The sequence below is a fragment of the Octopus bimaculoides genome, chromosome 3 (genome assembly GCF_001194135.2).
Source record: "Octopus bimaculoides isolate UCB-OBI-ISO-001 chromosome 3, ASM119413v2, whole genome shotgun sequence".
Lineage (NCBI taxonomy): Eukaryota > Metazoa > Mollusca > Cephalopoda > Octopoda > Octopodidae > Octopus > Octopus bimaculoides.
In genome coordinates this window covers 135928013-135950947 of record NC_068983.1, presented here as the reverse complement: position 1 = coordinate 135950947, position 22935 = coordinate 135928013, and the positions used below count along the sequence as shown (strand labels likewise).

At 35.6% G+C, this 22935-nt stretch overlaps 2 protein-coding genes across 5 annotated transcripts in view; both read left to right on the top strand.

Annotated features, from left to right (window-relative positions):
• The window catches only part of LOC106872368 (enoyl-CoA hydratase, mitochondrial), a 14192-nt gene extending 370 nt beyond the window's left edge, over positions 1 to 13822 (top strand). The window contains exons 2-8 of the mRNA XM_014919339.2: positions 3721 to 3921; positions 5338 to 5465; positions 6683 to 6782; positions 8006 to 8110; positions 9311 to 9430; positions 11098 to 11165; positions 13586 to 13822. Coding sequence (XP_014774825.1) covers positions 3721 to 3921; positions 5338 to 5465; positions 6683 to 6782; positions 8006 to 8110; positions 9311 to 9430; positions 11098 to 11165; positions 13586 to 13651 — 788 coding nt within the window. The 3' untranslated portion in view covers positions 13652 to 13822. The remainder of the gene's footprint in view (positions 1 to 3720; positions 3922 to 5337; positions 5466 to 6682; positions 6783 to 8005; positions 8111 to 9310; positions 9431 to 11097; positions 11166 to 13585) is intronic.
• A 7019-nt stretch (positions 13823 to 20841) lies between these two features.
• LOC106872364 (5'-AMP-activated protein kinase subunit beta-2) overlaps positions 20842 to 22935 on the top strand; it is a 39397-nt gene continuing 37303 nt past the window's right edge. The window contains exon 1 of one of the 4 annotated variants that reach the window (XM_014919334.2): positions 20842 to 21809. In XM_014919334.2, the coding sequence (XP_014774820.1) occupies positions 21690 to 21809 (120 nt within the window). In that variant the 5' untranslated portion in view covers positions 20842 to 21689. The remainder of the gene's footprint in view (positions 21810 to 22935) is intronic. The other 3 variants (XM_014919332.2, XM_014919333.2, XM_014919331.2) reach the window with 3 other exon arrangements.

Genomic DNA, 22935 nt, shown 5'->3' with positions numbered 1-22935 from the left:
TATATATAGGCATAACTACAGGGTTTTACCCACCAGACTTTGGGAGGTCATAACTTTCAGAAAAATGAATATTTTTTAATGAAATTTTCTATGCATATAGTATTTACTATGTAGAATCCGAATATACAAAAATTTCCGGTGAAAGTGTTTTGGAATGGGGGTGGGGGACAATTTTCGGAAATTCCAACAGAGTCCACTTAAATTCTTCCTAACTTCCAGGAAAATTTATATTTTTTCGTATATATATATATTTATATATAATTCTAACATGTTTTATAATCTGTATTAACCGTACTCAATAATTGGGTTTGAGAATGCTATCAAAGCAGTTAATGTATTTCAACTTTATTGATGCTCCTAATATCTCTAAATTAGCTTTGCCACTCCACTTGAATTTTGATAACTTTTCTTGCATGTTATGTGTTCTTTAATTTCTGTTTACTTGCAAAATATTATCCCAGGGGCTGTATTGTTAGCTCCAGGTCAACCCTGATTCAATACATGTACGATCAAAGGTATTTCATCCGTGCCCCTCTCGCCCTTTATTCTATTAAAAAATACTTCAGTTCTGTGTTATGTATATTCATGACCCAGTTTGCCTAACTCTGAAATTTGCCCACCTTTAGAGAAATCTCGTGTCTATAATCAATATTTGAAGACAGACAATCTTTGATAATTTACGTTAAGGGTGATAATTGGCAAAAGCCGTAGAACGACGATGCCTTGTAGTAGTCAGTTATATTTCTAGTTCGAATCCCAGTAAGGTCGATAAAACAAGCATCAGTCGAGGAGTGGGTTTAATCGACTGTTTCCTCCCACTTATGTGGACTTGTGTCTATGTTAGAAATCGTTAATGCCTCGTAACCCATTGGACTGAGAGCTGTTCAAGAGTACTCAATGGAAAATACTCTATAATCGTTTTCAGTTGCTGCCCTCAAATGCAGGGGTAAATTTGAACTCAGAACTGTAAAGTAACTATCACTCGTCAGTTCTTCAAATTTCCTGCTACACTCACCATCAGCTTGCTTTCTTTGCTTTCCCATTTTACTGATTTCTGTTTCTATTACTAGACTGCGAACATGCAGGGAAACCGCTTTCAAAGTTATTTTTTCTTTTGTCGATTATCTGGTACCTATTTCTAACCAAGATGAACCAAGCTATTGAAAATTAATTGTTGCCGAATACACGATTCACTATGAAGGGCACGACTGTTAAGCAGGTTCAGTGATATTAGGACAAAAGAAAAAAAGAAAAGAAATCAATTTTTTCACGTCTTATGCAATCTTGTCCAATATTTTTTTTTAATGCTTCATTTTATCTAGTTTTCACCTGTTAACATATATCGGCACTTTCGAATAACGAAGGGAATTAATTTGTTATTATGAATTAAACATAAAGAACTCTAAGTACATTAGTTTAATTCTAAGAATGGTGTTGTTTGCAGTACTTGCTAATGTACTTTGGAACGTTTAACTTGCTCAACATGGTGGGAACTTCTATTATGAGAATTTTTCTTTTCACCAGTACATCGTCGTCGTCGCGCGACATTACACATATGGCAACTTAGAGTATAAAACATAGGATCTGAAAAACTTATGATAGTGAAGAGTTAACAGGGCAGCCTTGGCAGAGCAGACCTATGATAAAAGGTGTTTCACTTGTGATATCGTGTCTTTTTGTGTAACAGGTGTTAAGAAATTTCACTACAGGTGCAACTCGCACTTGTTACCCTGGAAAATTCATAAGATCCGATTTTTCCGTCATAAATTCGGGTGAAATGGATTTATATTGATTTTTTTTTACAGAAACCCACGTTTTTGGTTATGGAGGATTCGATTCTGAAAAAATTTTTCAAAAATCGCATTTTCAAAATTTCATTATGTTATTGCTGTTATTTCTAGCATGTGGATAGCCTGCTTGAAGTCCTGGGGTTTTTTTTGGTTTTTTTTTCCTTGTTGAAAAATTGAAATTTTACAAACAAATTGTAAATACGGATGAGTATGATAATATAGAGGGGTGGCATGTGTACTGATGTGTACTTCTTAGTCCTTGATACACTGTAATTGCTGAATGGAAGAATCTATGTTGGATTTAAATTAGATAGCAAGATGATAGTGTCTAAAAAATAGTTATAGTGATAAAGTGTTTTAGCCAGTTACATTATTGAATACTCACAGTGAATTTGAAATACTCACTCATAGTTAATCCAATACATTATCCACTCAGCTATCCAATTTAAATCAAACAGAAACTCTTCCGTTGAGCAATTATAGTCAACTGCTTCCAGTTCCCTCTTTGAGTGAATCCTATAACTCTGCTATGGTTCATAAATGCATAATATATAAAAAAAAATGTTGCATTCTGATGGTATCAAATATCAACTCTCTTTACCTTGTTAGTCAAAAACTCACAATTACTAAACAAATTGAATTTTGCTGCAAAAATAATTCAAATATTGGTATTCTTGTTTGAGATATTACAGAATAATTCTTTTGTCATTTTCTGCTGATTCAGCCAATCATTTGTGTTTCATGATTGTTTCATGATTTCAGTCCTCAACTGGTACTTATTTTATCAACCCCAAAAGGATGAAAGGCAAAGTTAACCCTTGTGAAATTTGAACTCAGAATATAAGGTCAGACAAAATGCTGCTAAGCATTTTGCCTGGCATGCTAATGATGATGATAATGATAATAATAAATGCCCTGATGCAGTACAAGGCAATGGCTCTCATGGCTTCTGATCTTAACTGATTGGATGTGTTATCCTGTACATTGTTTTGTTTTGGTATAAAAGATGGGCTACAGTAAATATTCTGCTCAGTACCACAAATTTGCTTGTCAGTTGTTTGACCTTAACTAGTTTAGTATGTCCTTTAGTGGCTGACGATATGTGTGTCTGATCATGAGCAGAAGTAGTGGGGGAGCATCATAGCCATGTGTTGAGAGGAATTCTTTGGGGCTTGAATAATTCACCTCTGAAAACATGGGTGTTTCATTCAACATCCTTAAACAACCCTTATTCAGGGACCTTTTGAGTGGGATGGGCTACTCAACCTGATGAAAATTCTAACTGGGCTCCATCTGCAAGGTCATGCGTTGTTTATCTTGATATGAGATCACCATGCTGTGCACATATGGTTGTGATGCATGTGCCTGGTGTACTCTTATCAGATGGATAGTCATGATGGCTATACTGGGCTTTGTATGGCATGCAATACTCTCTCTCAATAATAATAATTTCAAAGTTTTATCCAAGGCCAGCAATTTCAGGGGAAGGGTTAAGCCAATTACACCAATCCCAGTACTCATTTTATTAGTCCTGAAAGGATGAAAAGCAAAGTTAACCATGAATGGAATTTGAACTCAGAATATAAAGACGGATGAAATGCTGCTAAGCATTTTTCCCAGTGCGGTAATGCTTCTGCCAGCTCACTACCTGAATAATAATAAGAAGAAGAAAGCAAGTCATGGCATATAGAAGCAAAATTGATAATTAGCTCATGGATTTTGATTTCAATCTTCTGTTGGTAATTCACTTATACATACTTTAATTAGCTGACTCCTGAGAATAGGACCAGATTGCATTAGAAAGTTACCTGTTATAGAATGGTCTCCTATGCCAGAAGAAATGTCTTTCATTTTTAGATGCCATGAAATCAGAGCTATGCACTGGACTTTCAGAAAATTATATTTATAACTATCTATCTATTGTTCTCAGCAGGTGCAGAGCTGGAGTATGTGAAAGTCGAAAAGATGGGTGCAAAAAATAATGTTGGTGTCATTACATTAAATAGACCCAAATCATTGAATGCCTTATGTAATGGTCTGTTTGACGAATTGAACCAAGTGGTTAATGAATTTGATACTGACCCTACTATTGGGTGCTTAATTCTAACTGGTACTGGAAAAGCGTTTGCAGGTAAGTTATTAGGGTTTTTCTCTGTTATATTTTGTAAGGATTAATTTCAGTCTGTCAAATTAGCAATTGCTCTCTCACTGCAGAGTAAAACTTCCCCTTTTCTTTCCATAATTTTCAGCTTTGAACACCCAGTCATCAATTTTCATCAAATATATGCTGTTTGTTGCTTTATCATTTTTTTATTGTTGTTCTCTATTTTGTGACCTCTTAGAATTGTCCACCTGTTGCCACTTATCCCCCAGACGTTTTCGGTTCAACTCCATTTCAACAATTATACGAACTTGACAAAGTATATTGAACTATTTTTAGTTGGTTTATTACATTTTTTGCCATGTTCCCATGATTCATTTAATATGCAGTAAATAAGACAGTTTTTTACTTTCTTTAACTGAAGTATCATGTAACCTCAAAATGTAATTTACTATGCCTGGAGGTATTTGCAAGATTGTCAGCTTTGCATTGCTAACCTACCATAGGCTTAAACATTAGAAGGATAAAAAAAAATTAGCTGGATGGTGACAAATTTGCTTCACAATCACGTAGTTCCAGGTTTAGTCTCACTGTGTGGCACCTTGGGCAAGTGTCTTCTACTGTAGCTTGAGGTTGATCAAAACCTTGTGAGTGGATTTGGTAGATGAGCTATTTAGCCAAGAAATTCATGTAATCTTTGGTGAGATACTAGTTTAAAGATAGATAATTAAGTAATGGAAAAAGTTGGGCAGTTGTTTGGCTGGCTAATTGCTTTCTTTACTTTTTAAAATATATATTACATATTTGTGAAAAATAACATTATTGCAGGTATCTATCTGGCCAACCATTATATTTATGATGCTGAGAAGGAGAGAGACAAGGGTGTGAGTGTATAATTCTAGTGGAACAAATATAACAAGTAACTTCATTCAAAAGCACCAGTTTATTGGTTTTTGTGTTGTTTTTATTTATTTATTTTTTTTGCTGGTATGCATTACCAAAAGGTTCATATACATGTATATGTGTGTATATGCCTCTATAACAGGCTTATTTACAGTTTCTGTTCCCAAAATTCCATTCATAAGGAATTGGTTAACCTCAGAGTATAGTCGAAAATACTTGCTGTTGGTGCTGTGTAGTGGATGTGAATCTTAGTAGATTCAAATCCACTACACTGCTGTGCTTCTATATATTTACTGAACAAATAATCCTTTCTACTATAGGCACAAAGCCTGATATTTGAGGCTGAGGGTTAGTCGATTACATTGACCTCCAATGTTTAATTGGTACTTGTTTCATTGAAAGGATGAAAGGCAAAGTCGACCTTGACAGAATTTGAACCTAGAATGTAAAGACAATGACCAAACAAAATAATAAAATTATGTCACTTTTTGTAAAAATTTGACTAAACATTGGGTTGAATTCCTTTTTTTTTTCACTTTCAAGCTGGAGCTGATATCAAAGAAATGAAGGACCAGAAATATGCTAATGTTGTTGGCTCTAATTTTCTTGGTCACTGGGATCTTATCACCAAGTTGAAGAAGCCTATAATTGCTGCTGTTAATGGTTATGCTGTAAGTCTTTTAGCTACTTCTGTGCATTTTAGAATGAAATTTAGATATGAGACTTAATCAAAGTGTAATTAGAAATGAAACATTCATCAAGTGGTGCACATTTTGAGTATGTTATTAGAACATTTCTTCCATCTTTTTCACAAATTCACTGCTTCCATCTTTTTCACAAATTCATAGAAAAGCAGACATAAAATGATGATGGGTTACTTCAGCAAATAAATGTTTACAGCTGCTTTTCCTTATTTTCATTCTTAAAAAATGGTTTGTATAATTCACAACTTTATGATGGCTATGTAGTCTTTAAATGATTATTTTCATCAGTTAAACATTGAAAACAATTATAAATGAATGAATTTGCGAAGGAGGAAAATAGGACTCAATTTTACCAATCACAATCGTGTTTCAAAGGTTTTTTTTTAATATTTATAGTGTTAAGATTCTGCAAGTTTTAATTCACTAAAAGTTCTGACTTCTACTGACTGAACCATTTATCAAAGTATTTATACTAACAGCAGCTACAGAATCTCATGGAGATCCAACCATTTCTATTGTTATGAGATTCTCAAATTCATCATCAAACTCACATGCATGTATCTCAATATATATATTTTTTAATGTAATATTTTCAATTGGTTTTCTAGTTTGAAGGTTACAGAGCCATACAAAGTTCATGAAATATTCTTTTGTTAGATTGGGTTGCCATGTAGGTTTTTAACATGAACCAATGTAGAAATGTCAAAATGATTTTCAAGAATTTTGTTAGGACATCTCCTGATGTGGTCCAAGTTCTCAATTGCTATAGTATCTTCTCAACCACTAGGAAAACAAGGATGAGCATATTGGAGATTTGATTTTATCATGCTGAACTTGTTAGGTGTTGTGAATTGCATTCTTGAATAGTACAAATATAGATTTCTTTTTTTTGTCTGTAGATTCCACTGTGGTTTAGACATTTCAGGCCAGAATTTTAAATTTTTTAGCAAATTTTGATGTTTCAATTGCAATTTTTGTTTTATGGTAAGGGCACTCACTTTAATCTGTTTAAAATATCAAATAGTGAATAAAACAAACAAAAGAAAATAAAATAAATATGCAAAACTAAATTTTTATCCCCGACTTTAAACAAAACCAAATATATTACAATTATTCATGTTTGTCATATTTGTTGTTTTAAAGTAAATGAAATGTTTCTACATTTTATGAAATATTTCTTCCAGTTAGGTGGAGGCTGTGAAATTGCAATGATGTGTGATATCATTTATGCTTCAGAGAAGGCCCAGTTTGGCCAACCAGAGATCCTTCTTGGCACAATCCCAGGTAATTCTCTTTCCTTTCTTTCTCTTCCTTCTCTGCTTCCTCTCTTTAATACAAGATTTATATATTGTAAGAAAAATTACTAATATCATCATACACACCACAATTATTTTTATCTTTTAAATCAGGAGAGAAGGTAATGTACATGGCCCTTCACAAGACCTCCCAGATTAGTGATTTTCACTTAGCTTGACAGGATATTGTTAAACTGGAGACCTTATCTGAATGTTTGCAATAGTCTGCTAAAAGCACTCAAGAGGCCAGTGGGTGATGTTAAGCTCCTTATGGATTAAGCTTACCAAAGTAAGCCACAGCAGGATTTGAATTCAGAATGCAAAGAGGTGGAATAAATACCAGAAGGTATTCAGTTTGACATTCTAACAGTTTCACTGATCCACTGCTCTGGATTGATATTTTTTATTAACCCCAAAAGATGAAAGGGAAAGTTGACTTTGGAGGGTATATGAACTTAGAGTGCCAAATGTCAGAATAAGATACCATGAACCATTCTATATGTCATCCTGACAATTCTGCCAATAAGATGTCAAAAGATTATCATCACCGCTGTTTCTTTGTCTTTAAAAATTACTGTGACTCGTATATCAACAAGGCAGGCAGATGGTCTTGATATTTCTAGGTTCTTAGTTCAATCCCACTGCATGGCATTTTGGACTAGTGTCTTTCATTTAGATTAGCCTTTGTTTGCCCCAAGGTTTCTGAGTGAAATTGGGTAGATAGGAATTATGTAGAAGCACACCAGATGAACTTTACCTGTTATTGGATGCTAGACATAATCCATAACCCAGTTTAACATACCCAACTGACCATATGGTGTGTTTTGTGAAGTTTGCTCTGTTGCAAGCATTTGAACCAGGTCAATTTATTGATGCAGTATCCTACATAGAAATGTGTGACTCTCAATGTTTCTTCCTCTCTTTCCTTGGTTAGTTTTAAGAGCCCCTCCTTCTCTGGCTAAGCTATAAAATCTGTTTTTTTTTTTTCAGACAGCCAACCATATTTATAAAAATATTGAAACTGAAATAACAACAGTCATGCACATTGTTACACACACACACACACACCCATATATCTGCACCCATCTGTATATCTTGATATTTCTGTCACAATTATGACTTTTTAAAGATAAAGTATATTTTATTGTAATTTAAAGTAAAAAAAAAAGGAAAAACTGATTGTTTAATTTTCATTTGTATTTTTTTAAATAGGAGCTGGTGGTACACAGCGCCTTACTCGAGCTGTTGGGAAGTCCAAAGCTATGGAAATAGTTCTTACAGGAAATAGGATAACAGCAGCTGAAGCAGAAAAGTCAGGTATGCCAACAATATTTTTGTTATAGTTTGGGGAAAACGTTTCTTTTTGTACAGTGTTTCTTGATCTCTTACAAGTTAAGATGGTTGACACTTGTAATGTCTTCTTATTTTGGCAGATAAAAAAAAACAAAAACAAAAAAACCCTCTTTGCCTTTATTTATACTGTCATATAGCTATTGGGTTAAAGTGTTTACCCATTGCACAGTACCTTGGGCAATTGCCTTCATTTGTAGCTCCATGTTGACCAATGTCATGTTAGTGAAATTTAGCGGAAACTGTGTTGAATCCCATTGCATATATGTGTTAGTGTTTGTTTGTTTTTCTTGTGTATGTAAAACTACATTAAATTGCATCCTTTTGCATCAAATGGTAACTTTGCCATCCAGTAAATAGAGATCAATAAGTACTAGACTGAAATAAAAACTAGGGTCAACATGATTGACTAAAACCCCTTGAAGATGATGCCCCAGGATGATTGCAGACCAATAGTTGAAATCACTAAGAGAGTTGGTGGTACAAGGTTTAATTACATTTTTAAAACAAGAAAATAAGTAATTTTTTAAAGCCATTATATAATCTGGAGGAACAGGAATTACTCCAATAGGACAAATTGCAATAGATATCATGCATTAAGCCAATGACTTACAGCTGTTCAAGTGGAGGAAATATTAGCCATATCAATCTCACCAGTCTCAAAGGTCTTTTAAAGACTAAGTACAGCCCATTCCTCAAGGTCAAACCAGTAAGAAACAGGAATGTCTTATAGCACTAACAAAACCATTCTACGCTGAATATATTATAGTAAAAGTCACTTCTCTTCAGATTGATTTTTTGTCCACCACTTGGAGACACCAGTGTATGTGCCAATGAGCCCTTTAAATGACTGTTTGAGGTGCTGAAAACAGCAGCTAAATCACTCAAATTTTACTCTTCCATCGTATAAAGGGAAGCAGATATTTGATAACATTGTTCAGGATACACTATTTGAATAAGATGGGATGGTCACAACTGGAATCCCTTTCATTATAGGAATGCTTAAATAACAACAACACTTACTACAGCTCCATAACATGCGTCAGCAGTCAATATACATGGAAAGCTGCAGTATTGCAAATATGTGCAAAGTATCACTGCAAGAAAAAAAAGTATATTGATGTAAAACTAATGTCGATGATGATATTAAGGTGCTGTTGTTTTCAGGTCTGGTAAGTAAAGTGGTCCCGGCAGATGAACTGATGTCAGCAACATTGAAAACAGCCGAGACAATTGCCAATCAATCTAAATTGATAACAATGATGTGCAAAGAAGCTGTCAATGCAGGTGAGTTTTCTAGTTTAATTTAATTTAACTTAATTTTTTAGCCAGAGTACAAGAGAAGTGAAATGGCTGAGTGGATATTGTATTGAACTACCAACTGGCAGATCTTGGGTTCTGATTCATTGTAAACCTCAGTTCATTTACCTGTTTGGAATAATATCAGATCATGTGCAGATTTTGCCCTAAGAACAACTGGCAATATATCAAGGGTAAATTTATTTCATCTGCTTGATACTGTGAAAGAGTTATGTACTAGTTCCTAAATGTCTTATGAAATTTAAGAAATATACATTCTTTTTACATCATAATGCACTGCTTGCACATGTATACCATGCACAAAAATTAATACACTTAGATCTATAAGGAGCTATATATTGACTAAAATTACATTTGTGAATTTCATCTTGCAGACATAGACATCATAACATGTTAAAATCACTATTTTTTCCCCGTGATTCAGACAAACATAAAACACACACGCACCAAAATGGTGCAGTATCAATTGTTCCTTAAGACCTACAGTGTTAGAGTTAAAGTTGTGCATAGAATCAATCTTGCCATCCTTGTCGTTTCCACTATTAGAACCTTTGATTACATATGAATAAGTGGGTCTCAAAATCTGTTAGATCATAGAAGCATTACTGAAGATTTGGTATTCATATAGTGTACCTAGAGCAAGTTAACTGGTGATATTCATCTCTTTCCAGTCAATTCTCACAGGAAGTTAATCTTGACTCTGTAGGCTAACAAGATATCTGTTGGTGTTTTTTTTTCCAGTTTCTGCTACTTATTAACTGCTAAGTGATCCAGAAAAACAGGACATGTAAATCATTCTCTAACTTGCTTGTTTTTCATTGCTAAGTTATGTGGTCTCTTGCTATAAAACAAATACAACATGCCCTAAATATCATAGTGCTCTTAACACAGTCAACAGTTTAGTCCTAGTCCAAACTAGGACATTTAGGATGCTTGTCATGTTGATAGTTCCCATATTCTCAGTTGGATACTTCCTTGGATAGACAATTGGATACTCAATTGTCTATCCAAGCACAGTTAATCAAAGTTGCTCAACATCAATGGCAATAGTGGTTTCCACTACCAGCATTTTCATTATGATCTTCATAACCATTACCATAGTTTCTATATTTATTACTTCCTTAATACTAATATATACTACCATGCTTGCTATCTTCACCTTCACCAACATAATCATTATAACTACCATCTTATCTATTTTCATTATCAAATCATTCTTCTTAAACTTCCCCTAATACCAACATTAACTTTAGTCCTATCATTACCATCAACTCTACTTTCACCTCTATCATAACTGCCATATTAACACCAATACTGTAACCATCATCATCATTCTTGTCACCACCACTGTTATTATTACTACCACTACTACAATTACTACCACCTCATATCTCCCTCCTTTATCCATTATCTTTCCTGAAAATGGAAAGATAATGGATAATGTAATATTAAAATAAAGATAGAATGGTTACAGCAAGAATACCTTTGATCTTCTGCCTGCTGCCCATTTAAACTTGACCTGGGTTAAACCCCAACAATAATCTGTATCACTACCTCTATGTCTACCATCACCACCACCACCATATAATTTATGCTTATTTATTCATCTTCTGTATTTTTTTTATCTGTTTCAGCATTTGAGATGACTCTCCAAGAAGGTTGTCACTTTGAGAAGAGGGTGTTTCACAGTACTTTTGCTACTGTAAGTTTATTAATCCGATATGATATGCACAAAATTGCTTTCCAATCACATGGTTTCAGGTTCAGTCCTACTGGATGGCACCTTGGCCAAATGTCTACTATAGCTCCAGAGTAACCAAAGTCTTGTGAGTGGATTAAGTAGGCAAAAACTGAAAAGAAGCCATTGTGTGTGTGTGTGTTACTGTTTTCTTGCCATGACATTGCATGATAATTGTCAATATCATTGTAGTGTAAGTGGTATTCTTTGTTTCCAATCTTTTGAGACATGTCTGGTCATGGGGAAATATTATTTTGCTTGAAAACCGGTGAGGGGTGATGACAAGAAGGACATCAAGCAATAAAATGTCTGCCTCCACAACTTCTTTCCAACCCATGTGAGCATGGAAAAGTGGACATTAAAATGACAATGAATGATGATGATGGTAATTCTGCACTGAGTTCCAGACAACTCCTTTGTCACTTGCCATCAGGAATGTAATTATTGTAAATTGTTGAAAATCTGAAACAAATGGTGTTAGTGTAAAAAAAAAAAAGTAAAGTGCCTTACAGCTAATCCTTCTCTTTGGAATTTTCTTTCCTCTCCACATTTTCCCTGCAGACATCAGTTAAGAGATGTTGAAACTGAACATCAACCATATCAAATCGTGCTCACAAAGGGCTTGCAAAGATTAAACACACTGTTCCATCTCCTGACTAAGCTTTAAAAAGCATATATGTCCATTTTTCTATGATTGCATTGGTTGTATGAGTCTTTTTCAGGAGCACAGTGTCTCACCATTTGTTGCAGTCCTGCCATCTCTTTTGTAAAGTTCAGCCTTGTGAAATCAGCTTTTGCCTTCCATTTATACAGATCAAATACACTGTACTTGTACCTTCTCTCTTGCATACCACATCTGATTCATCTTATATCCAGTCTTTTCTTTTTTCAGCTCATTTATGTTCTTATCCACCCCCACGCATTCATACATTAAGTTCTATACAACATTGCATTTCATACATCTATTCTTACTCGTACTGCTTTGGTATCCGACTCCACTCCACTAATTAGACTACCTAGGTAATGGAAGCTATCAACTACTTTGCAGGAGTCTTCTTACATTTAAAATAATTTACTTCATGAGTGCTGCTATTACTCACCATTCCTATACATCTACTACATAGTGTTGTCAGCTCATCCATGATATTCCCAAGTCCTGCTTTCTTGCTAACTAAAACTTTTGTCTCTGCTAGGTTTACTTGTGCAGCCTCTAGATTCTAGGCATTGCTTCCAAATTTGGAATTTCTTCACTAATTCTTGAATAGATTCAACCACAAGTACCAACTCATTACCATACATGAGTTCCTAGTTTTAGACACCTTTGTTATGGTCTAGACCAGGGGTTTTCAAACTTTTTGACTTGCGGACCCCTTTATATTTCAGGCTTTACCTTAGGGACCCCCTTATAAACACTTAGGAAATTTATACATAAATATTTGCTTAAAATAAATATATTTTTACATCTGTTTATTTAACAGTATTTAACAAATAGGTTTATTGTCAATTAAAAGATTTCGATTAAAAAACATATATAAAATCAAATTGCCCATAAAAAGTATTTGCTGTCCACGGACCCCCTGTCTTATCCTTGCAGACCCCCTGGTCTAGACAACTATAATGTACAGGAAGGTGCTGAGAACTGAACTGTGGACACTACCAGCTAAATTCTTCACTGATTTCATTCCTAACTCTTGCCTTGATGGTGACATCTCAATACATTGTTTTCAAAAGCCATTTTTCTTCACCTAGATTTTTTTTTAGTGTCTCCAGACTACAGAACCTCTCATAGAATTGTCTCACTAGGAAGAGGTTATCACTGGTACCCCATCCAGACATAAATCTGAATTTTGTCTCAACTAAGCAAATTCTTTTCTTAATTAGTTGTGCTACATTGCTTTCTCTTACTTTCATAATTTGGTCTATCAGTTTGATGCATCTTTACAGCATCTCCTTTGCCCCGCTTTATTTAGGCCCACTAAAGTAAAGTCACTCCTCATTTCTTTTCTCCTCGTCTATGCCATGTTCAATCTCCATCCCACCATCAACAACTTGTTCTTAATTCTTACTTCTCAGAATATCATCCCTTTGGAATTCTGTCCTAACCCTTATTTTTCCTGCAGTTATCAACATTAACTGCAGTCTTTGGGAGTCTTAGGTCCTAGTCTTCAGCAGTGCAACAGCACTAATAACATACTCTGTTACAGGTATCAAATGGAGGCTAAGAAACTTATAGGGTGGAAGTTTTTTTAGAAGAATGTTGTACATTACATGTAGATCTAGAACTTTGAGGAGAGGATGAGAGAGTAAGTGAGGTAGTTACTATTGTGTGTTGTTCATTGCAATTAATTTATCCTAATTAAATTTTTACTTTACTTATTTTCCAGAATGATCGAAAAGAAGGAATGACAGCATTTGTTGAAAAGAGACCAGCAGAATTTACTGACAGTTAAATAACTTAGTGCGTACTATGATGAGAACAGCTGTTAATTGATAACATAGATGATGATGATATTTTTTGATTGGCTCACTTAACTTTGGAAATCAATCAAGTTGCTCTGCTCTTTAATTTAGTTTTGCAGTATCTGTAAAAATGATAATTAATAAAGCAACATAATTTTTTACATTCTCTTTCTTTAAATTGCTTCCAGTATTAACTTTTCCAAAGCTGTTATATTGGAAACTGTTATTATATTTGTTCTGACTAGGCTTATCTCAAAAAGGACTACAGTCTTTTGATGACTGCTCATATAGATGAGCTGAAAGCTTAGAATTTCCTTATTTTGTAACTTTCAAGTGTGAGAAAGCTTGAAACTACTAGGTGGCACCTATATGCACATGCTTCATTTCATTTTGAATGTGACCTGAACAAAGACCCTATCAAAGACAGAATATGATCCACTGATGATATATAGTGGTGAGCAAGATAAAGTAGAAATGGATAGTGTTGGAGAAGGTCTGTTTAGTGAGGATTTAAAAGCAAATGTAAAGTTTTTCTTGCAGGAAAACAGGACTATTATGGTTGATACCTGGAATGAAAAAAGATTCCACAAAATTGGTAGAGATCCTTTTATCATAAGACTAAAAAGATTGGTTGCATTTTGTATGTTGGAGAGCTTGCGACAGCATGGAAATCACCTATACCCTACACACTGAATGGCTTTTGCTGAGCTCAGCAATACTGGCAAGATCATCATCTTGCCATTTTATTTTATGATCATGCACATGTCCTTGTGCTAGATAAAACCCACCCAGCTTCTAGAGTGTAGGGTGATTTTTTTTTTTTGTTTTTTGCCAAACATTTTGAGCTATGTATTTTTACCTGAACTACTATAATTCAGCCATAAATGAACTACTTGGGATATTTGGGCTATGAGATTTGGTTGTGTGTGGGAAGAGAAGGGACAAAAATATGGTTTTACTCTCCTGCTTAGCTGTTCCTGATGGGTTGTAGTGAAGTACCTATGCTGCCAAAGATAGCATAGAATTGGCAAAGCCTCAATGCAAACATCTAAATTGAAGCCTATGGGGAGAGGACATTGCGTAGTATGTGAGGTAGGTACAATAAGGTAGTTGTTGGGCAGCCCTGTAGGTGAAGAAGCTGTGATGGTTTGGAGGCATGAAAAAAAAAAAGATCAAGGATATATGAAATGTCTGTTGGTCAGTGATGCATACTGAGGATGAAACCAGTTGATGTTGAGGACAGCAAAAGGTTCAGTTTCTGTACCAGTGGCATCAGTATGGGATGAGTCTGCAAGTTAAGAAAAGTTGCGAGTGTTAATAAATAGCACAGAGAACAATGACTTCAAGGGAAAGTAAGATTTATGTCCTTGAGCAAGGAAGAGATATAGTCAAAAAGTTGTTGATAGAATTTGGAGACAAATAGAAGAAGTAGATGTATTTAGAAGAATGTTGGCAGAAGATTTGAATTAAAGTAGCTGGGAGTCTTCTGTTGAATGGCAGGGAGAATGACATCAATAGTGTCAACTTATAGTATCTAATGAAGTGTTGTCACAGTGAAAAAAGTGCAGGATGATGAATTAAGTAAAAATGAATTTTAATTTCAAACGATTAACAGCCAGGTGAAGCACGTAGCATGTGAATGGTTATTGAACAGAAGAAAATACCCCAGAGAGATTTGTCAATCAAGTTAATCATTCGAGAATAAAAGTGACGATGATGAAAGTGTAGAATTAAAATAATATTTAAGATTTCACATGCATTACTCTGTCTGGTTTTATTGGTTAGTGAAAACCAATGAAACTGAAGCTTTTCACATGTAAGTCCATTCCAGCATGGTTTCTCTTTCATCTGTAAGAAAGGTGGTAGTTTGCTATTCCCAATGATTGTGTGTTTAAACATGGAAATATACAACATATATAAAGATATGGCATTGTTATAACAGTGATATAATTTGTCTTGCTTCTATTTCTGATATTTTCTGTTTGTTTATTAACTGTATTTTATGTCCTTCTTTAAAAGACTATAACCCAAAACTATCACTGGCACTTTGACCATCACTATCATCATCAGCTATCTTCAAGTTCCCTAATTATTACCCATTCTTATAAAATTGCATAGAGGTGATTGTCAGTGTGCATACACGACAGAGTGTAGGCACACTGAGAGAAAAGTTGGATTTAAGAAGCATCAGATGTGGTGTGCAAGAGAGAGACAACTGCACTGGTACGGTCATGTGTTTGAAAAAGTGTCACACCCTAGCAGTTGAGGGAACCTGTGGAAGAGGTAGACCCAGGATGAGGTGGTGAAGCACGACCTTCGTACATTGGGCCTTACTGAGGCAATGACTAATGTCACAGACCTTTGGAGATATGCTGTGTTTGAGAAGACCCGACAAGTCAGGTGAGACCATAGCCTGTGACCTGGGTGTAACCAGCCCACCTATGACTACCTCTCATTCATTGGACAATAAACTTTGCTTGCAGCTGGTCTTGAATTCCTCTGTTAAAGCTTGGGGGACTAAGATAAACAAAAGAGGTCTAAGATGAAGGGGTCTTGGTGAACACCTACTTGTACAAAAGGGGTTTTGGTGAACACCTACCTGTACACTGAATTCATTGCTATACTTATTGCCAACCTTCATCTTACTTGCAGCATCTCTTTACATGGCTTGTACAGCTCTCACTAACCACTCATCTGTGCTCGCTTCTGCATTGACTACCAGATAAGGGAGCAGGGGACTCTGTCAAAGCTTTCTCCATGTCGACAAAAACCAAGTACAGAGGTTTATTTTTGGTTAGATACTTCTCCTGCAAATGCCTAACCAGGAATATAGCATCAGTCATGCTCCAGCCTGGCACAAATCCAAACCGCATCTCATCTACACTAACTCTCTTCCTAATTAATTGAGCTATGACCCTTTCATAACCTAGTTCAGCAATTTGATGCCTCTGTAATTATTTCTATCTAAGGTATTACCTTTGCCTTTGTAGCAGCTGACTATATTGTTGCTATACCAATTGTTGGGTATGACTCCCTTGTGGACAACCTGATTAACTATATGGGTGACTAGGCCATATCCTACTCCACCAGATATTTTAAGCATCTCGAGGGTGATTCCTGATGGGTTGGGGAATTTTCCTCTCTTCGTATCCTTAATTCCTTTATCTACCAAGCTGGTCCCTCAGATGGGTCTACATTTGGCAGACTCTCCTTTTTCAATGCATTCTCTACATTTAAAAGCCTTTCATAATGGCATTTCCAAGCCACTTTCTTTGCAAAATCATTAAATCAAGAGAACCATCATCTGTGTGGACATATTTCTCTCCTATGATACCACAATTTTCTCACACACACTGTCTTGCAATTCAAAATACTTCAAGTCTCTGATCCTCACATTGCAGAACCTTGGAAAACTTCTCCCCCTGGCTAAATATACCTGTCTCCTAGCCTCCCTTTTGGCTATCACCACACTTCCAGTCCTTCCAGACCTGTTTCTTTTCTCTATTTCACCACCATGTCACCTTAGGTTGAGAAGGGACTTTGCACCAGCCACAAATTTGGTCAGTGGCCTTCAATAGGTTGTCCTAAGTCACAATATATGGATAGTGATCACCAATCAGAAGAGAATACAAAAGAAACAGGCTGCAGAAATGATTGTCAAGCATCGCCTAGGAATCCTGAGAGTGTGGCTGAGCTCAGCATGAAGCTGCTTGTAATCTTTGTAGTATTGAAAGAAAAAAAATAAGGCAGATGTCCTTACTAGAGTAAGAAAGCTCTAGTTGGAGGTGTTAGAGGATTTACAGAGTGGGACAACTGTGATGTATTGACTGGTGAGTTCAGAGGTGAGAACGCTGCACAACATGCAAAATATGAGAGTGGACAGGACCTGGCATTCAAGAGCCGAGGCAGGTGTCACTCCATTGACCCCATATTCAGTGTGCATGAAACAGATAAGATTCAGGTGAATGAAGACTAAAAAAGACTAGTGATCAATGTGATGCATTAACAGGGAAGATCAGATTTCTCAACTGACTGTAGGCAAGAAGAGAGAGCAATATGGAAAGAAATTAGGATGGGGATTGTGTCTGAAATTGTAGGAGTGCTGAATGAGATATTCCTGGAAAATAGCCTAGTTGACAAACTATTGTTTGACAGCACTGCATGTCATTCAAGGCTGCTGAAGAAAATGCTTGACAGGTGGAATATCAGCAGCTTCTTCAGAGCTGAATGTAGATTGGGTTGAAATGGGATTGTGGAAAGACACCATCTTACAATGAAAGTTGTGACAGAGAGGAAGCAAATCTCTTCCATTAAGGCAGTCTTCTGATACATGTCACTCAAGGCAGGACAAGCTGAAAAGTCAGTCCCACAAATACCAATGTTTAGATATGAATATAGACATTCAAGCACAGTATCATAATATTTTTGGGAAAAGGAAGGACCAGCATCTGATGAGACTGTGAATGAAGTTTGGGTGAAACTACCCAAAGCACAGTGCATAAGTCAATAAGGAAGAGGTAGGGTGATGGAAGTGAACTCTTAAAAGAATGTGTCAGTTAATAAAATGCTGTGTCACATGCACCATACAGTCTACCTTTCACTCTGAGCGAGAGACCCTGAGTTGCCAGCAGAGGTAGGAGCTTTCTGAACTTTGCTCAGGCTATTCTTATTCTAGTGGCAATGCTCTCAGAGCACCCACCCCCACTACAAACTTGGTCACCTAGGTAATGGAAGCTATCAACAACTTTTAGTTTCTCCCACTGGCATGTGATGGAATCTGTTTTCCAAACATCTTCAGTGTTTATTGCCCCTGTGCATCTGCTGCACACAAAAGCTATCATCCTGGTTAACCTTCCTTTGATATTGCAGCACCTCTTATGTGTCCATACTTTACACTGGGTAGATCTTAAGGAGTTTCTATCTACACCTTTTCTACAGATTGAGCAAGGGATTTGTGAAGCGATTTGTGATTTGTTTACCTTCCTACTTACTAGGACTTTGGTTTTTGCTACATTGACTCTAAGGCCCTTCGATTCTAGACCTTGCTTCCACACCTGAAATTTCTTCTCTAGTTCTGGTAGTGATTCAGCTATGAGAGCAAGGTCATCAGCATAGAGGAGGTCCCAGGGGCAGCCTGTCTTGAATTCCTCTGTTATTGCCTGGAGGACTATGATGAATAAGATTAGGTAGAGGACTGATCCTTGGTGAACCCCTACTTCTACCCAGAATTCTTCACTATACTTGACTCCTTCATGAACTACCTGATTTACAATACGGGTAACTAGACTATAACCAAAGCACCACGAAGGTAAATGACTGTCTCTCTTCTGCCTTGATTATTGGTTTCCGGCTGTGGTGCTGCCCTGCAGATTCAAAAAAACCAGCAAGAATTTTCTGAATTGCAAGCATGGTCTGAAAATCTCTGTCCTGGAGTTCAGGATTCCCCCTGGCGCCGTCCCTTTGATGTAGGCGCCTGAGTTCTTGAGTATTTTCCATGTGATTGAGTATGTAATCTCTTCGTTTCATAATTGCCAGATATGGCTGGCCAGCGATGTCACGTATCTCCTTTCCAGGACTCCGAAGGAAGACAGATTATGGGAAATACACTGCTTGAGAGAGTTCCCAGTGCACCTCATGTACTTCTGTGATGTCATTGCACCTGTTGCTGTTGTTGCTACCGCCGGTGGTGGTGTTGCTGCTGCTGTTGGCATCGCTGTGGATGGTGTTGGTACCGGTCATATTCTCGTCCCTGCGTGTGTTGCCTATGGTGCAGTTGTTGTTGTTGCTGCTGTTGTCGCTGTTGTTACTGATAGAGTTGGGGCTGCTAGTATTGTTGCTGGTGATGGTGGATGATGTTTTGGGGGCTGGTTTGGTCCAAACTGAGACATTTCATTTGCTGATTCCTATATTTTTTGAGCTCATACGATATCGTATAATTTGAAATGAGATAAACAAGAAAGAAAAAAAAGTGAATTCAATTATATATGATATGTGGTGGTAGGGAGTATATATACTTTCACAATGTATAAATAAATTCTTGACCAAATCTTTCAATTTCGCGCCTTGAATAATTAAAAAAAAACATATCATGTTTACTTATAAATATAGTTTACCATAATTCTGCATAAAGTTCGAGTTTCTTAATGGAAAGCTGGACAGTAACTACTACCAGTTCATTAATAATCTTAAACATGTTTCGGACAGTAACGAGAATTTTTCATTACTTAGTATTATAGAGCAAATTTTTAAAAATTCATGTCCTTTGTGCCTTTATTTTGTTTATTTCATCGAAGGTTACTGGGGTGTTCATGTAATACGTGACCCGACAGCACCGCACAAAGGCAATTCTGTCTATCTATCTATTTATCAACTTTGGTATGGCAGAAACTGAATCTGGCAACTCGAGGATAGTACTCTGTTCATAAGATATCAAATTGAACCGCAGAAGTATATAAATAGCCAAAGATTCTTTTAAAATAGTTCAGCTAAAAACATATTTGCACTATTTTTATTTAACATATTTTCACTACTTTTCATTAAATAAATGTATGTATAGATTAATGCAAAGCAGTGTAGCATGATTTTTCTGTTTCCATAAACTGTTTTATCTCCGCAGTTTTGTTGATCTTTGTTAAAAATATCCTTTGTATGAAATTGTCTTGCCCGAACAGTTGTTGGCAAAACCTTAGATAGCAATGAAATGCGATAGGGATGGAGTTTTAAGTTTTTAACCATTATTTCGAATCTTTTGTGGCGAACTGTGTTTTCATTATTTATCAAATCATTAATTAGAATAAACGAATACAAAAAATCTTGCATAGACAATATTTCATTAGAAATATATAATCAAAACACAAGTTTTGATACACATCATAAGTTTATTTCTCCCAAATCACTCAAAGAAACAATGACAGCTGATGCGGAACACAGTTTGATAAACCCTTACTTACAAGTTTAAGTTAGACAAGCAATTATGGCACTAAGGAGCATCCGTATATATTTAAAACCAATCGTCAACAGACCGTTTCAGCTGAGGGTTAATCTCGTAACTCTCAACTGTTAATAAATTTACGAAAGCAATATTTTTGTTAAGAACAATATTTACACAATGCAAATGTCAAATAAGTCCTAATCAAAAATAACTTATGTATATATATTAAACATGACGAAAACTTATTATATATAGTTAATGATAAAGGACGACACCATGCTTCTAAAGAAAGGTAACTCTAGCACTATTTTAGTCCAGCTTTGGACAAGACTGGTTTGGCCTGCGTGTGCGTGCGGGACCAACTTGGATATGCAGATGCCATCTGACAAGTGGCTTACTGTTTGTTGTTCCTGAAGGTCACCTTCTTTCCTTCTCTTTGCAGATAGTTGAAGTCATTGAAAAAGTAACGTTTCCTTTAATGTTTTAAGTTATTCGTTTCTCTGGTAAATACCCCTGAACACATATCGTTTTGGATTTTTATTGCATTTCTTCAGTCTTAAATTGAAATTAAGATTGATTGATCCAAGCATACTAACTTGTTTTAATGATGCTGGTTGATTGATTGCATTATCGTATCTGCCAGTATTTGTCGTTTAAGTCTTGAAGTTAAAGGGGGGGTAGAATAAAAAAGAAAAGAGGTAATCATAAAACCAACATTTCAGGTGCTAAGTTCTTGTCTATGGAATATAGATATTCAAGCGCATTCAAAACAGACATTGTATATGGCTTCTTGCACCTATTAGCTAATCTTATAATACGAATTGACCATATTACATAGGAAATATTAACAAAACTTTGTAATAGTGTAATGACTTACATAAATAGAATGTCTATTTTACTATTTCGATAGTCAGGTCAGCTGACTCCTTCCAAACACGGACTTGATTTTTTCATGTTTTTTTTTTCTTTGAATTTTAATTCTGTTTATAGCCAGCAGTGACTACTTCAGTTAGTGGCAATTTTATCTTAATATAATTTATTTTGGGGGAGAATTGAGAGAAAGATAGTAAATAAGTGTGCTTGACTTGAAGATAAAGATGGGGAATACAACATCTGGTAAACGACACAATTCCGGGGACGATGCCGGACCTACGATAACAGCAAACCGACTAGGGGATATTTCTCTCGAAGATGACTTCGCACCAAGCCTCTTCAAGGTAAGCTGAAATTTTAAATTTCTGTGTATGGTAATGAGAATAATTATTACTCGTATTTTTCTTTGTGTATTTATTTAGGTGTACAATTTGACTCGTTACACCTGTCCTGCTTTTTCAGCGTGGCAGAAGCGTGGGCATGTTTTGTCTACCCAGCCTCTTGCCTGTTTATCTTAACTTAATGATTCACATTGACTATCCACAAAACATATTTTAATATTTACTTCTTATCGCGGCTGTTTGTGACGTATGCAAGATACAAGTACAAATACAATATATTAACTTTATAAATTTATAGTATATATGTATACTTGTTTATCTGTGTACCTGTTTTTATATATAATGTGTGTGTGTAATGCGTGTTTATTACCTTTTTGTACAATATACATTATGCGTAACTATAATTGTTTCGACACTTATTCTTTTGTCTTAATACTTGTTTCCTCTCTTGATATATATTTAGCCCAAAAGTGTGTCTACGTGCGTGTGTGTATGTATATAATGTATATATATATAATATATATAGATTGCGTGTGTTTGTATATTTTTAATGTTTCTTCCTGTGTGATGATAGTTTTTGTTTATACTGCTAGATTTTTATTTATTCTTTTCTTTAATAAATTTTAATATGAAATGTCTCCCGTCTATATTATGAGTAGTTTCACTGGAATGTCTGTTTATTGTAAACAAACGTTGTCGTGTTCCCGTATCAGCACACGCACACAGCCCACTGTCTGTTGTAAATTTACAGGAAAACAACAAAACTAAATCATTATTTATTTGGCGTCAACATTTTCTCGGTCAAGTTTTCAATGAATGTGTGAGTGTGAGGCCATAAAATTCCTTTGTATCGATATAATTGTCTTTGAATTATAGAGTGCAATCAGAAGTTGTGATAGCTATGCATTTCATAAAAATATTAGAGACGTAAATTAGTTTTAAATTGGGTCCAGATGGACTATATGTAATCTGAACCTTTCCCCCCGTGTTTTATTTTCTTTTTTTACGGAATCCCACGTTTTAGGCTATGGAGATTCCGATTCTGAAAAAAAAATTTCAAAAATCTCAATTTCAAAATTTCGATCCCCCCCCCCCTGGGTTTTATATAGATCCACAGGGTAAACCTAAC